The following is a 15093-nucleotide window of genomic DNA, read 5'->3' as shown; positions in this document are numbered from 1 at the left end:
ACTAGGAGATATCTGTCCCGGGCCCTGGGACTTTCACAGAGGAGCCCAAGGTCTTTCCAGAAACAGGGCAGGTGGTGCAGAAGGTCCGGGTGAGGTGGGATGGAGAAGGGCCCCTGTCATCTTCCCCTTGGCACCAGCGATGCCCCTTCAATGAGAGTTTATGTATCAGCCTGGAGAGACAAGGGAAAGGGCTCCACAAAGGGAGGGAGAGGGGCTACCAGGCTGGGATGCCCAGGAGGCCCTTCTGGCCAGCTGGAACCTCTCTGTACCCTGTAATGACAGTGGGGTCGTACCTCTGGCAAGAGTCTCTTGCGACCAGGTAGTGCCGGGAAGTGGCCACAGCACCGCGCTCAGGAGGTGTTTGGACAATGCCCTGAGGCACAGGGGGTGATTTTGGGGGCTGTCCTATGCAGAGACAGGAGATGGACTTGACGATCCTCGGGAGTCCCTTCCCAGTCAGGATATTCTAGGAGTCTATGACCACTCTTCATCCCTGGCTTCAGGGAAAGACAGCACCACTCTTCGTCCCCTGCTCCAACACCTTTTCTTCGTCTTCCTTAAGAAAAAAAATAAAATAAAAAATGACGTTAAAAACCAAAAAGGACCAAGGAGGGACAGGGGAGGGGGGCTGCAGCTGGAGCCGGCTCCGGCGGCGCAGCTCTAATCTCCCGCAAACCCCCGCTATCAGCGCTCGGATCAGCATATCTAATGTAAACGAGCTTTCACACATAAATAACGTGCCACATCTGGCTGTTTGGGCTTACAGCGCCTTGGCTACCGAGCGATTCGCGCAGGGCGAGCGGGGCTGCGGAGCGGCCGCGCCGGCCCGGGCGGGGGGTGCGAAGGAGCGGGGCGGTGGGCGAGGGGCAGCCCGGGGGGGGGGGCCCGGAGCCCCCGCGCCGCAGACAGCGGCTCCTTTGGGGAAGGGGGGTCGGGGGGAGGGCTCTGCCCCCCGGGGGGAGAGAGAGAGGGGCCGGCTCAGCCTTAAAAGAGCCACCCAGGAACCGGCGTGTTTGCGCTTATTCCCAATTTATGGCCGCGGAGCATATGGCCGGTGTTCCGCCCCGCGCCAGCCGCCGGGGAGGGGAGCAAACAGCGCGGGGGATGTGAGGCCGGAGGGAGAAGGAGCGGCCCCGGCACACGACGGAGACAATGCGGGAGGCGGGGGGCCGCCGCCGGAACCCCCCCGCCTAGGGACCCCCCCGCCGCCTCGGGACCCCCACCCAGGTGAGCCTCGGGGGGGGGAGCGGGGGGCGACGGGGACACCCTCCCGCGTAGGGACCCCTGCCCAGGTAAGACCCGAGAGCGGAGCGGGGGGAAAACCACCCTTTGGGGACCCCCGGCCAGGTGAACCTCGGGTGGGAACGGCGGCACCCCGCGGCGTAGGGACCCCCCCGGCCAGGTGAGCCCCGGGAGGAAGAGGGAGGACCCCCAGCCTGGAGACCCCGGCCAGGTGAGCCCCGGGGGAAGAGGGGTCACCGGAGGATCGGGAGCAGCAGGTGGGAAGGGGCTTTGCGGGGGGCACCGGCAGAGCAGGTAGAAGGTGATGCCGAGCGCTCTGGGGGCGCGTCCCCCGGCCCCGACGGCGCGACTCTGACACGGCCACGGCCACGGGTGGGCGAGGGGCCGGGGGGCAGCGCGGGGAGGGGGAGCCCGGGGCGCTACCCCCCCCCCGCGCCCCGGCGGCGGGACACTTCTCGGCTGCGACGGCAGAGTACGCCAGAGGACCGGGAATGACCGGGAATGGACCCGGCCCCGGTGCTGCCCCCTCCTTCTTCACCCCTTCCCTTCTCTGCCCGCGCCACGCGTGTCCTCCTGACTCGGCCCCGACCGTCTGAGTCGAGACCCCGAGGGTGGACCCTGACACCCGGACCCCGACACCCCCCCACGCCGCGCCAGGCGTGCGGGCACCGGAGTCTTCCTCGGCCGCCCCCCCCACTCGCGACACGCACCCACCGCTACCTGGGCGCCGAGCCCTCCGTGCGGGGCTTGCGGATGCGGGAAGAGAATCCAGATAAGAGAGTAAATCCCCCCCGCGCTCCCGTCGCCCGCGGGCGAACGGGTCGGGATTTCCTTCCCGAGGAGAAAAACCCCATTTCTGACAAAGCTTAATCTCGTTGAGACACGTTTAATCATTAGAGACGGGGGCGGACAGAGCCGGGGGGCTTCTGAGGGGGGGACCCCCGTTTGTCCGGCAAATAAACCGGTTTATAATAGACTAGAAGGGGAAGGAAGCCCCGGGCCGGGCTTACAGCTTCCCCCGGGACGGAGAAGGGGAATTAAATAAGACAAATATGTGGGTCGGGGGCTACGGGCTCCCGGCTTTGTGCCCGCCCGCACGGCCGTACCCCACTGCCTCCATCACTGTGGGCAATAATTTCCAAAATCTCATTAAAGTGCATTTATCAAAGCCCTAACATGTGCCCTCCGGCTCTGCCATAACCCCGCCGGCCCCCAGGGAGAGGGGGGGGGAAATCCCAATTTCTATGACAATTCGCCACCTCGGGAGGTTGGCTGCGGGGCAGATCCAGATCTACAGATTTATAAGGAATATCGGTGAATTGGAAGGATTTCTCCGCCTTTGAAGCTTCGGGGGGAAGGAGATAGAGTAATCGTGAGAATAGGGAAGCTCATTTAGATTCCTATGTCCTGGAGAAGAATTAATTGTCTGCTGGAGAAAGGCTGGCCAGCGCCGGGATTTTGGGGGGCGGCGGGGACTTTCCCTGCAGCTTCCATAGGGAAGGCTGATGCTGCTCCCTTTCTGCGTGCAGGGGGATCTTCCACCCTTTTTCCCTCTCTTTTTCCCTTTTTTTTTTCCCCCTTTCCCCCAAAAACATCCTTAACGCCTTTGTTAATGCCATTTTTCCAGCCAGGAAAAGAGACGGGAATTTCACCCCGCAGAAACTCCGTTGCAATTAAGTTCCTGAAAGCGCCGGAGGATTCAGGGGGCTTTGGTTCCCCTTTGATTTTGGGAATTACGATTGTTTTGCGCTCCCTCCGTCCCCGGCCGGGCTGCCGGTGTGGAAGGCATTCGCGTGGCGTGGGCTCCGTGCCCGCCGTCTTTCCCACGGCCTGGCGTGGCCGGTCCCCTCCGAGCCGGGGCCGCGGCCGAGCAGCAGCATCTCCGCTTCAGCGCTGGAAAACGCGATTTAAACCCCTCCGAGAGGAGCTCTCGGGGGCGGGGGGTGTGTGTTATTGCCCAGCAATCGTTTTACTCTGCTTTTTTAATTTTTATTTTGTTTTTTTTTTTTTGTCGCCAAGAAAAGCTGTCCCCTCTAATGTCGCGTCTCTCCTTTCCCCCGCCGCATTTTAAAACAAAGAGGGTGTTACTTACAGGGGTGCTCCCGAGGTGAAGCTCCTCAGAACAATTATCAGGACATGGGCTGCTCTTCCCTTTCCCTATTCATTCCAAGTGGATCTCATGCTAAGAGATAAAATCAACCTGTCCCCTAACAAAGGCTTTGTGTGGGCTCCGCTAATCCGGGCCGAGCGGCAAGGTGCAAGCCCCGCTCGGTTTGTTTGTTTGCGGGCTGGAGGGGAAGGAAAAACAATATCTCGCACCTTTGGGCTCATCAAACAATAAATTGATCCACTTCTCGGCTGCTACCGGAGCTGCGGTGCAGGGTCGGTGCGGGCAGGGAGGGCAGGGAGAGCGGCAGGCTCCCGCCAAACACCCTTTCCCTCATTCGTATATAGATTATATATTTTTATATTTTACAATTCTGCATATTATGTTGTATTATATATAATATACATGTGTAGGATGTCGGTCGGCGGGGAAGGAAATGGAGTTGGGGCGCCGGTGGCTAAAAGCAGAGGGGGAGCCCCGGCGCCGCGCAAGGAGCGGGACCCTCAGGCCGCGGCCGGGAGGAGAAACGCGGCGAAACCGCTTAAAAAACCACAACCCGCGGGCCGCCCGTGGCGTGGCGAGACCCTGCGGGTCCGCGGGGGCCGAGCCCACGCGTGTCCTGGGCACGGGGAGCGGCCCGGGAGGCCTCTGTCCCTCTCGCCTCCGCGCCGGGGGTCGCTTCCCCCCCTCTCTTAAAAAGCACAAAAACAAGCGTTAACGCCGCTGACCCCACGCGCGCCGTCCGTGGGGCGGGGAGGCCTCTCCCCACGCGGCGGGTGTTGGGGCGACCCGGGAGCGCAGGCAGGGGAACATCCCCCGTGGGCAGAGCCGCTCGTCCCCCCGAGAGCCGCCGCTCATCCCGGGCTCCCGCGGGCTGGTGCCACCGGCCCGGCCGGGGTGACCCCCTCGGGACAGGGTCGGGAGGGCACCCCCGGACCTCCCCGAGCCACCCCTGCCCTGCCACCGCTCTGCCCGGCGCTGGAGCGTCCCCCCCACGCGCGGGGTGACCGAGGGGGGGGAAGGCACGAAGGGTGGTGGGCGACACTCCCCCCCGGCTCTATCGCGACAGCCGCCGGGCCGCCGTGGGGTTTTCCCCCCCCACGCGGCGAGGCTGTGGGTGCGGGGGGTCGCGGGGGCTGCGACCCTCCCCTGACGTCAAAGGGCTCTTACGTCAGCCCCCCCGCCGGTGACGTCACGGTGCCCCGGGACTCTCTGTCGGTGCGCGGAGATGGGGATGGGGGGGACGGACCGTGACCCCCGGGGCTGTGTCCGACCTCTCCTCCCGTGGGCATCTCCCGCTCCCGCCGCCCTCGGGCTCTGCGGGACCCTCTGCCAGCGCCCGTTCGGGTTCGGATGGGGAGTTTTTAATCGCTGTTATCGTTATTAATATTATCATCATTATTTAAAGCCTGGCCCGCGCTTGGCTCCTGTCGGGGTTCTCCGTCCCGCCGCTATCGCGATTGTCGCTGCTATCCCTGCTCTTTTTTCCTCTCGGTGGGATTAAACCCCATCCTATCCCAATCGAGCCGCCCTCCCCGCTCCGGGGGCCCGAATAAACCCATGGGTAACCCCAAGATTTGCTGGGAGTTCGCTGTATTTGCCCGGTGCGAGGGGAAGGGGAAGGAAGCGGGGCGGGTGGGGGGGGGGATGGCTCGCCCGAAGGGGTTCCCTCGATATCGAGGAGGACTCCGCAATGGATGAAGAGATAGCCATTGAGTGCGGTTGAATACCATGACAACTAGGAACAACCTCAGATTTATTCCCAACAGTTAGGGCGCGCTGAAAGAGGGCGTCAATCACGTATTATTTCGCCACTGAAATAAATGCAAAAACTGCGCCGAGACAAAGGGTTCCAACAGGAGCCGGACATTTGTCTACATTGCGGACATTGTCCCCAGCTTAGCCGTCGGGTTGTATTTGTGTTTGCGCGGGGCCGACCACCCAGGATGCGCGCAGGGGCTCGCTTAAAAAAAAAAAAAAAAAAAAAAAGAGAGGGGGGGAAAATCCCTGGGCATTGTCAGCCACATCACATACTTTATGGGAGGCAGGCTGGGGGCTGGGGGAGGAAAGATGGGGGGGGAGCGGCGAGGGAGAGGAGGGGAAGGTGCGAATCCATTGATGGGCGCAGGGGAGAATGGCCGAGAGACCGTCTTCCCACCGCGGCCGGCGGCGTTACGGCTCCTTCCCCCCCCCGGAAGAGAGGCTCGGGCAACTTTTCTTTCCCAGAAATGAGGGGAAATTCTCAGATTGCAGAAATTCCACCCACCCCCCCGCGCCCACCCCGCACGTCTCCGTCATCCCCGCGCACAGGCCCGTCCCGGGGCGTTCGGGGAAGGGACAGGGATGGGGAAAAGGAAAGGAAAAAGGAAAAGGAAAAGGGAAAGAGAAAGAGAAAAGGAAAGGGAAAGGGATGGAAGTGGAAGGAAGGAGACGGGGAAAAGGAAGGCAGTCCGGGCCGTGCCCGGCGAGGGTGCACACGGCCAAGGCTCCTCGGCGGGTGCAGGAAAGGAGAGAAGGAAGAAAACGAAAATAAAAGTTGGGGGCAGACAGATAGAAGTTGTGGGAGGGGGCAGGAGGGATCCTGGACCCCGCGCCGGGCAGGGGGAGCCCCCACGGCCCCTCCGCCGCGACCCGCCGGGGATGCTGCGGGGCTCCGAGGGCCGGAGCCGAGTGCGGGGAGAGTGTGTGCGTGACACCTGGGGGGCCGGCCTTCCTTTGGGGAAGGAACCCCTTCTTTGCCCCCCCTCCTTCCTTCCCGAGGTCCTGAAAAAGAAAGGAAAAAAATACAGAAAAGAAAAAAAAATAATTCAGTCGTGTATGAGAGTCCATCGGGCTCCAGCCCATCGAATTATCCGAACGGGCTGGATTTATTCCCCTGGAAGAAGGTGGCAAAATCAATGAGACCTCTTCAAATAAACACACACACACACACACTCCCCCAATAATCACCTCCCGGATCTCGGCGGGTCGCGCCTGACGATCGCGTTTTGCCAGTTCGGTTAATTTCGGAGCAAACTAGAATCAATTACTCGCTGTTTAATTTCCAGCGCTCATCCCTAAGCCCCAACCAAAATATTGACCTAGGCGGGTTAGATAAGTTGGGCTTTTGCCATCTGAGCCGCCTCGGTCCCGCGCGGGGCCCCGGGAGCGCGTCCCCGCGCGGAAAACGCTGCCCGCGGGGGCGCGGGTCGCGCAGGATGCGCCGAGGGGGGGAACGTGCGGGAACATCCTCCGGCACCCCCCCCGCGGAATTATTTTTTCCTTTTTTTTTTCCCTCGCTCGGAGGAAAAACATGGGTGGAAAACGCACACTTTGGAGTGCGCGGAGCGTCGGGCTGGTGCGAAGCTCTTTGTATGTAAATACTGTCCTTAAAAAAAAAAAAAAAAAAAAAAAAAAAAAGAAGGGAAGTCGCCCCCTCCTTCCCTCCCTCCCTCCCGCTGCCACACGCGCACACACCCGCGCGAAGGGCCCTCCCCACGCCGGTAATTAACTGACACGTTATACCACTCATCACCAATGGTGGAAGCTCGGAGCTCGCCCAAAACCCGCAATTTCACATCTGCAAACACTGTCTTCATCCACTTGACTTCCAAGACCCGCCCACACGTGGCCAACCTTTCCTGGGTTTAATGTAGGTTTTTTTTCTCCCTCCTCTCGGCAGGTTCATGTGTGGGGACCAGCCTTATATGGACTCCTCGCTCCAGCAATGGCTCGGGATTTTCTAACGGCAGGCGCGGGTTCGGCGCGGCTGAACAAGATCCAGAAGTGATCCTTTTTTTTTTTCTTTTTTTTTTTCCTTTCTTTTTTTTTTTTTTTTTTTGGCGTCTCTTCCCCCTTTCCCCCTGGAGTTACAAACTATTCCCGAAGCCAGCTGCTGCTCCCGCTCTCGGAATTTTCCCCCGTGGCAGAACAACCATCACCGCAGAGACCCGTCGCTGCGGCTGCTTCTCTCGCACGACCCCCCGCGCTTATTTTTCTATAAATCTATATTATTCTATTTTTTTTTCCCACCTCCACGCGTGCCGGGCCCCCCCTCCCCGTGTCCCTGCGCGCTGTCGTTGCCGCCGCTCCCCGTGTGCGTGCCCACCCGTGACACGGCGGCTCGGCCGAGCTGCGGCTCCAACTTTCCCAGCCGAAATTCGGCCGGAACATGTCTCTGACCAACACAAAGACGGGCTTCTCGGTGAAGGACATTTTGGACCTCCCCGACACCAACGATGAGGACGGCTCGGCGGAGGGCGGCGAGGAGGAGAGCGAGGCGCCCGAGCCGCCCAGGAAAGCGGGAGTTTTGGGACAAACCCCCTTGGACACTGTTCCGACGCTGCCTTTGAAGAGCCCTTTCTATGATAACAGCGATAATCCCTACACGCGCTGGCTGGCGAGCGCCGAGGGCATCCAGTACTCCCGTGAGTGCCGGGGGGACGGGGCCGCGGGGTACCGGGGGCCGTGGGGAGCCCTGAGGAGTGGCGGGGGGTGGATGCGGGGTGGATGCGGGATGGATGGGGGGTTGGCCCTCGCCCCGGCCGGTTCCTCCATGTCCCCCCGCACGGACGGGGCAGCGCCGCTTCCAGCTGCCCCCGGCGGCGGGGCGGGTGTCGGGGGACGACGAAGGATGGATGGGGGGGGGGACTTGCCTCTCTCCGCGGCTGGGCGAGCCCCGGCCGGCGCCTCCATCCCCGCCCCGGCCGGGAGAGATGCGGGGTGCGGCGGGAGGGATGCGGGAAGTGGCGGAGGGATGCGGGGGGCGGCGGAAGGACTCCCCCCGACCCCTTCCCCGCTGACCGGGCGCTGACTGTCCGCAGTGCACGGGCTGGCGGCCGGCGGCGGCGGCCAGGACCCCTCGGCCAAGTCACCGGAGCCGTCGGCCGACGAGTCGCCCGACAACGAGAAGGAAGCGGCGGGCGGCGGGGACGCGGGGAAGAAGAGGAAGAGGAGGGTGCTCTTCTCCAAGGCGCAGACCTACGAGCTGGAGCGGCGGTTCCGGCAGCAGCGGTACCTGTCGGCGCCCGAGCGGGAGCACCTGGCCAGCCTGATCCGCCTCACCCCCACCCAGGTGAAGATCTGGTTCCAGAACCATCGCTACAAGATGAAGCGGGCCCGGGCCGAGAAAGGTATGGAAGTGACTCCTCTTCCCTCCCCGCGGCGGGTGGCCGTGCCGGTCTTAGTCAGGGACGGCAAGCCCTGCCACACGCTCAAAGCTCAGGACTTGGCAGCCGCGACTTTCCAGACGGGAATCCCCTTCTCCGCCTATAGCGCCCAGTCTCTACAGCATATGCAATACAACGCCCAGTACAGCGCGACCAGCAACCCCCAGTACCCCACAGCACACCATTTGGTACAGGCTCAGCAATGGACTTGGTGAAGGCTGCCCGGGGAGCGCGCACACCCGCACACGCTTCCCCCACACGCACACACACACCCAAAAAAAAAAAAAAAAAGGAGGAGAAAACAAAAATAATAAAGAGAGAGAGAGAGAGGAGGAGACAGACTGATGCTCCAAAAAATAAAATCGAAACTGCGGGGGAAGGAATGGAGAGGGAAACGCTATTATTATTATTATTATTGCTATTATTATTATTATTGCTATTATTATTATTATTATGGTTTTTTTCCCTCTGCCGTTTCTTTTCCCCTCCATTTTTTTTGGGGGGGGCTCGGTTTCATTTCGGGGGGGAGGCGGGGGGGAAGGGAGGGGAGGTGTTTTTTGTGCGTCATTGTTTACAGAAATTTTTTGCGCCATTCAGAGTGGTCCTGTCTACCTACAACTAAAATAAAAGAGGAAGTGGGGGTGGGAGATCGTCAGAATTAAAAAAAAAAAAAAATTAAAAAAAAATAAAGAATAAAACCCCCCCGCTGCTCCTGTGATTTTGTGAGGAACGGGGGTGCGGCCGCCGAGCGGGGCGCCCCGGAACGGGGGAGATTCATCGCTCCCCTCCGAGCGCGATTTGCGGCCCCGACAACTACTAACGGGGCCGTTTTTCCACCCCTCGTTGTGATTGTCGCTGCCGTGAGCCGCAGCCGGGGCGGTCGGTTCGCTTTCTCCCGTTTTGGGGCTTGTCTCAACTATTCCCGAGCAGAGGAAAAAGCCCCGCGGACGGCGGAACCCTCCGCGCCGGGAGAGCGACTCGTTGTGCGGCAGCCCGGGCTCTCCGCGATTTAATACGGATTGGAATTATTTTTTTTTTTTTAAAAAGCCGTGTTTCAAGATAAAAAAATGATAGAGAAGGAAACGATAACAACGACGGAACGGTTTTGTTCGAATTCTCGTTGCGGCCGCCGCCTCCTCCCTGCATCGCCCGGCTCAGCCCTGCTTGGGGCCAGCCGGGCCCCCACGGGAGACACGGCCGAGCAGGGCCCCACGCAGACCCCTCCACCAGCCCAACTTCTCTCTCTCTTTTTTTCTTTTTCTTTTTTTTTTTTTTTCTGGGGAGAGCGGCTTTTTTGGGGGGTCAGTCGGCTTTAGCCCCGCTGGCGAAAAAAAATGGGAGTGGGAAGAATTTCTATTTTCACATTTTCTATCCGTGATTGTGCCTTTCTACGCGCCAGTGCCGCCCCCGATGCTGCTGAGGTTTGGGTACCAGCATCACTCGGCGACCCTTCCCCGGGCTGAGGGCCCTGCGGGCGGGAAGGAGCGCGGAAACTTTGGGGTCATCCCTCGGGGATTCGCCGGCGGCCCAGGCAGGGCGGGGGAAAGGGTTAACAACGGGAGAACACCCCCCAAAAAAAACGGAGGAGGGGAGAGAGGAGAGAGGTGAGGCGGGGCTGGGCAGCTCGGCCGGGATGTAACTGGGACCGGGACCGGGCAGGCGCAGCCCCGGCTCGGAGCGGGTTGGGGCAGAGCATTGGCTTCCCCCGCCCTCCCCGGCGGCTTTTGGGCTGGTAAAGACGCTTTTAAAAAAGCGAAAACAAAACCAAACAAGCTTTTGTCCGGAGTCCCGCGGGGCTGAGCCCGGCCAGGACGGGGCAGTTCAACGCCGAAGAGGCGATCGGTACCGGCCCGCAGCATCCCGGTCCTGCCCAATCCCGGCCCGCAGCATCCCCGGTCCTGCCCAATCCCGGCCCGCAGCATCCCGGCCTCGCAGCACTCCCGATCCTGCAACATCCCGGCCATCCAACCCCCCCGGCCCCGCCGTGCCCTCTCTGCCCCGGCGCAGCCTCCGCCGGCCGCGGATCCCCCCCGCAGCCTCCGCGCTGCGCTCGGGTTTTTGTCCTTTTCCTCATTTTTTGTTTTTTTTTTTTTTTTTTCCTCCCCCTCTTTTCTCGTTCCTCCTTCTCCCGCCTCCCGTCCCCCCAGCCCACCGAGGCTCCGCGCACCGGCGGAGCAGCCGCGGCCCTTCCCCGGGGCAGCCGCTCCCCGGCCCGGGGGAGGCTCCGCCGGGCTCCCGGACCCGCGGGGGACACACAAGGACAAGTGCCGGTTTTCCCTTCTCCGAGCCCAGCGGGCGAGCCGGGAGCGGAGAGAAGGAAAAGCGTCACATTTTGTTTCTCCCTTATATTTTTTTCATTTTTAATATTTTTTCCCCATTCTTTTTTTTTCTTTCTTTCTTTTTCCCCCCACTTTTCTTCTTTTTTTTTTCTTTTTTTTTTTTTTTCCCCTTCCCTTTCCCCTCGGGCTCTGCCGAGTCTATCAAACCAGTTGTGTGGCCCTAACCTCCGTGGCCTTATATCTCCCATGCTGCCGGGCCAGTCTATCTTTGCACAATATACAGTAGACTTCAGAGAGCAGCACAATGGGGGAGGCAGGGAGGTGAGCATGTTAGAGGCGTGCATATTAACGAGCCGGAGCCAAAGGAGCCAAAGGAGCCGGGGAAAAACGGGAGAGACAGTGCGGGGGGGGGGGGGGGGGGGACGCCCTCCCTGTGCCTTCCCTCCCTTCGCCTTCCCCCCCACGCCTGTTTTGGGGGCACGGCATTGATGCGGAGCGCGGAGTCAGGGAGCAGTGTCCTCCGCGTTTTGTTCGGGCTGTCACTCGCGCTCATTGTTCGGCATGTTCTACATGTTGTATCCCATATGGCCAGCTGGGCCGGGGACCCCTCACAAAACCCAAATTGTGCCCAGCTTTCAAACCCAGCATTGTTGTCTGTGAAAGGGAGGCGAATTAAAAATTCGTGCTATATCTATTCTGGAAAAAAAAAAAAAAAAAGAAGAAGAAGAAAGGGGGGGGGCGCAAGGAGAAAGAATCCCGCTCTCTTCCCTCCCTCTCTCCTCTCTTTGAAGGCCAACAGAGACTCTCCTCTTCTCCCGGTCCCCGCTGACAAGTTTCTCTCTCATTTCACAGGAAATTAGCCCGGCCCCCCCCCCCCGCCTTCTTCCCCCGATACCGGGCGCATCCCCCCGCGGGAGCCGGCGGAGCTGCGCTGCGCGGCCGCGCTGCTGCGCGGAGGCCGGGGCAGAACAAGGCGGCATTGAGGGAGGGCCGGGCTGCAGCTGCCGCCTCCCTGCGCGGCCCGGCCGTACCGGCTGGCACGTCCCGCTGCCCCCCGGAGAAACGGCCCTTTCTTGTCCGAGCTCCTGGTTGTGCAAGGCGGGCCGGCCCAGGGAGGGAGAGAGGGAGGGAGGGAGGGAGAGAGGAAAAGAGAGAGGGAGGGTGAAATTAAAAAGGAAAAAAAGAGGGGAATAAAGGGGAAAAAAAAAAAAAGGAAAATTAAAAGGGAAAAATTACCTGAAAGGAGGGAAAAAAAAATAAAAAGGAAGGGGGAAAAAAAGGAGGGAAAAATAAAATAAAATAAAGAAAAACAAGGGGGAGAAGGAAAAAAAAGAAAAAGGAAAAAGAAAAGAGGAAAAATAGAAGAAAAAAGGAAAGAGAAAGAAGAAAAAGGAAAGAGAAAGAAGAAAAAGGAAAAGGAAGGAGAAAAAAGGAAAACGGAAAAAAGAAAAAGAGAGAAAAAAAGGAATAACGAAAAAGAGAAGAAGGGAAAAAATGAAGAGAAAAGAAAAGAGGAAAACGAAAATTAAAAGGAAAAATAAGAGAACATTCAAAAAGGGAAAAAAAGAAGGAAGAAAAAAGAAATTATAAAATTTTTAAAAAAGAAGAAGAAAGAAGAAGAAGATAAAAGGGAAGATAACGGGGCAAAAGGGAAAATAGGGGGCAAAAAAGAAAAAAAGGGAGGAAGATCCCCCCCAGCTCCGCCACCCTCGACGTTTCCCGCGCCCCGGGCAGAGGGGGGGGCCCCGCAGCGCAGGGATGAGCCTTCACCTGGGGGGTCCGTCCGTCGGCCCCCCCCCGACCCCCCCCCCGAACCCCCTGACCCCCGGTGGGCCCTTCACCTCCCCCGGGGCCGCCCGTCGGTTCGGGCTGGCGATTTGGGGCACGGGCGGCCGGGGAGAAGCTCAGCCCAGCCCGGGCTCCAGGCCCCGCCGCCTTTCCTTTTTTATCCCCCCCTCCCCGGTTTTCCCGGTTTTCTCCTCCCGCCGCCCCGTGCAGGGCCGGAACTCCGGGGCGCCCCGACAGCCCCGGGGATGGGCGGGAAGCCCCTTAAGCCCGGCAATAACTTCCTCTCGTCACCTATTGACTGTTGGGCTTAGCCGCGGACCGGTGTGGGTTTTTCGGGGCCGCTCAAGGAGCCGGTCAATGGGAAGCTAAGCCAATATTTACCGAGTATGAGGGCAATTCTCGGCGGTGTTTATTAAGGAGCCGGGGGGGAGGGAGGGTGAAAAGGGCTGCGGGCTGTGGGGGGGGGGACGGACGGGGGGACCGCCCCCGCGACGGGGCTGGAGCGGCGGAGACGCGACCCCCGGGCCGTGTTTCGGGGTTATCCGCGTTGCTCCCCCGCGTTATCCCCGCGAACATCAACCCCCAATCCCCGCCCCGCTCTCCCCGAAAAGGCGCCGCTCGAGGGGTTTCTCGCTTTGAAGGGAGGGCTGCGGTTTTTTTTTTTTTTTTTTTTCTCCCTGCGACGGAGGGCCGGGTTTTCCATCCCCCCCGGTGCCCGCGGGGAGGCAGCAAAGCCCCGCGCAGCCCGGCGGAGGACGGGGCGGAGGCTCCGCTGCCCCTCCGCGCCCCCCCCGGGGACCGGCGAAGGAGGGGGGGGCACCCCGGGGGAGCCGAGGCGGTGGGCGGTGGGCACAGGCCCCCGGCGTCGCCCCCCATCCCACCGGGATTGCCGCGCGGCGGCGCTGCTGGATAAGGGACGCGCCGTCGGGAATCATCCCGCTCCATCCCCCGGCTCCCCCCGCGGGGAAGGGGGACCCTCGCACCCGCCCGGTGACACGGAGGGGAGGGACGGGCCGGGGGGGGCGGCGGGCAGCCCCCGCCTCACCCCGCTGCGGGAGGAGCGGCTTTAGCCCCGCACCGACGGGGCCCGAGGCGCCGCTTTGAAACACGACCCGGAGCTCACGGCGCGGAGATATCTGTCCCCCAAGCCTCGTGTGGGGCACGGCACCGCCGGACAGGGATTTCTGCTGCCCGCGCTGGTGGCACTGCCACCCCTCCTGCCCCCCAGCAGCCCCCCCAGCCCCTCAGAACCCATCTCGTGGGCAAGGTTTTTGTCCTTTTCCTCCTGCCCCTGGCGGGGTTTGGGGATGAGCGGTCACCTCTTTCACACCGTTACCAGGATCGGCCACACCAGAAGGACAAACAAACCGGCCAGAGGATGGCATTGAACTTCAGAGAGCCGGAGGTGATGAGGCAGCGCGTCCGCTGCTTCCTCCCAGCGCTCCGTCTCCTCCCACCCCCTCCCAAAGGCAGTGCTGGCAGCTGGGGACAGTGGCAGCTGCCTCCCTGCTGCTGGTGGCATGAGGGGGACACCGACAGCCCCCGTGGTCAGAGGGAACGAGACACCTGAGCACGACAGGTAGGTGCCTCAGCACGGCCCTTTTTTTGGAATGCTCCATCTCCAGAGTGCTTTGGGAAAGGCCAAAGGTCGCCTCTGGCTGTACCCTTGGCAGATCCCCCCCACACCAGAGCCACAGCAATGCTCAGCCGAGCTTTTCCTCCCTCTGTGGTTGCCTTGTTGCCCAAAACAAGCTTTAAAAGAACGTCAGTACTCACATTTTGTGTCAGAACAGCCCGTGGGACCCAGCTGGAGAACTGCTGTTCTCTGCGTGCAGCACGGCGAGCACCTTCCAAACGCAGTTTTGGATCCCAGAACGGGGATCCCCAGTTCTTCCCCAGGGAAAAAAAAAAAAAAGAAACCATTTCCAGCCCCAGAAAGATCTGGTTTTCCTCACAGGCTTTGTGCTTATCTCTCACCAAGTGACGCCCCACTGAATTTTGCATTTAATTCAGTAATCAATATGACTTTCATTCACCATCCAGTGCTGGTAAATTTACTGCATTTTGCACGGTGCCATTAATTAATGATACATGGAATGGTTTAGGTTGGAAGGGACCTCAAAGACCATCCGGTGGCACAAAGGATTCTTTGTGCTGCCCACCCCAGCCGGCCCAGGGGGGTTCACAGGAGAGACCCCCCCATCTTCAGCTCCCCCACAGCCCTCTGAGGCAGCAGCCCTTCCCTCCCTCCCTCCCTCCCATGGCTGGCACAGGTTGCCCCCACCCCCTGCCCCTCCCCAGGCTCAGAGCACCTGGGATGCTCCAGGTGCAGAGGACAAGCATTTAGTTGGAAAACCAATTTAAAAAAGAGGATTTAAGCCTTCAGAGGGGGTTATGGTTTGGGTGCAGCATCCTTCCCTCCCACAGGCTCCACAAGTCCCACCAACCACAAAAATCAGACTCTGTCTTAACATGTTTTATTGGTCCATACAAAGGTTTGAGCAGCTGGAGTGGGGGGTGTGTGATGGTC

General features: G+C 60.4%; 1 protein-coding gene across 3 annotated transcripts; it reads left to right on the top strand.

The window, feature by feature from the left end:
- The first annotated feature begins 1004 nt into the window (after nt 1-1004).
- Nucleotides 1005-8960, top strand: NKX2-2 (NK2 homeobox 2). Of its 3 annotated transcripts, none has more exons than XM_027704149.1 (3): nt 1005-1227; nt 7011-7755; nt 8152-8960. In XM_027704149.1, exons 2-3 carry the CDS (start codon nt 7500-7502, stop codon nt 8709-8711), a joined length of 816 nt encoding a protein of 271 aa, XP_027559950.1. In that variant the 5' UTR covers nt 1005-1227; nt 7011-7499; the 3' UTR covers nt 8712-8960. The 3 variants fall into 3 exon arrangements, with proteins under 3 accessions (XP_027559950.1, XP_027559952.1, XP_027559951.1); XM_027704151.1 differs by having other exon boundaries at nt 1219-1292; XM_027704150.1 differs by lacking the exon at nt 1005-1227 and having other exon boundaries at nt 6758-7755.
- The last annotated feature ends 6133 nt before the right edge of the window (nt 8961-15093 follow it).

The sequence above is a fragment of the Neopelma chrysocephalum genome, unplaced genomic scaffold (assembly GCF_003984885.1).
Source record: "Neopelma chrysocephalum unplaced genomic scaffold, ASM398488v2 Primary Assembly neopelma1_257, whole genome shotgun sequence".
NCBI lineage: Eukaryota > Metazoa > Chordata > Aves > Passeriformes > Pipridae > Neopelma > Neopelma chrysocephalum.
The sequence above is the reverse complement of the archived record's forward strand: the minus strand, read 5'-3'. Positions and strand labels throughout refer to the sequence as shown.

Excerpts from the sequence above, each read along its gene's own strand:
- NKX2-2 (XM_027704149.1), top strand. The coding sequence starts at position 7,500 with ATGTCTCTGACCAACACAAAGACGGGCTTCTCGGTGAAGGACATTTTG. Across the intron at positions 7,756-8,151 it reads CGAGGGCATCCAGTACTCCC|TGCACGGGCTGGCGGCCGGC; the intron begins GTGAGTGCCGGG and ends GACTGTCCGCAG.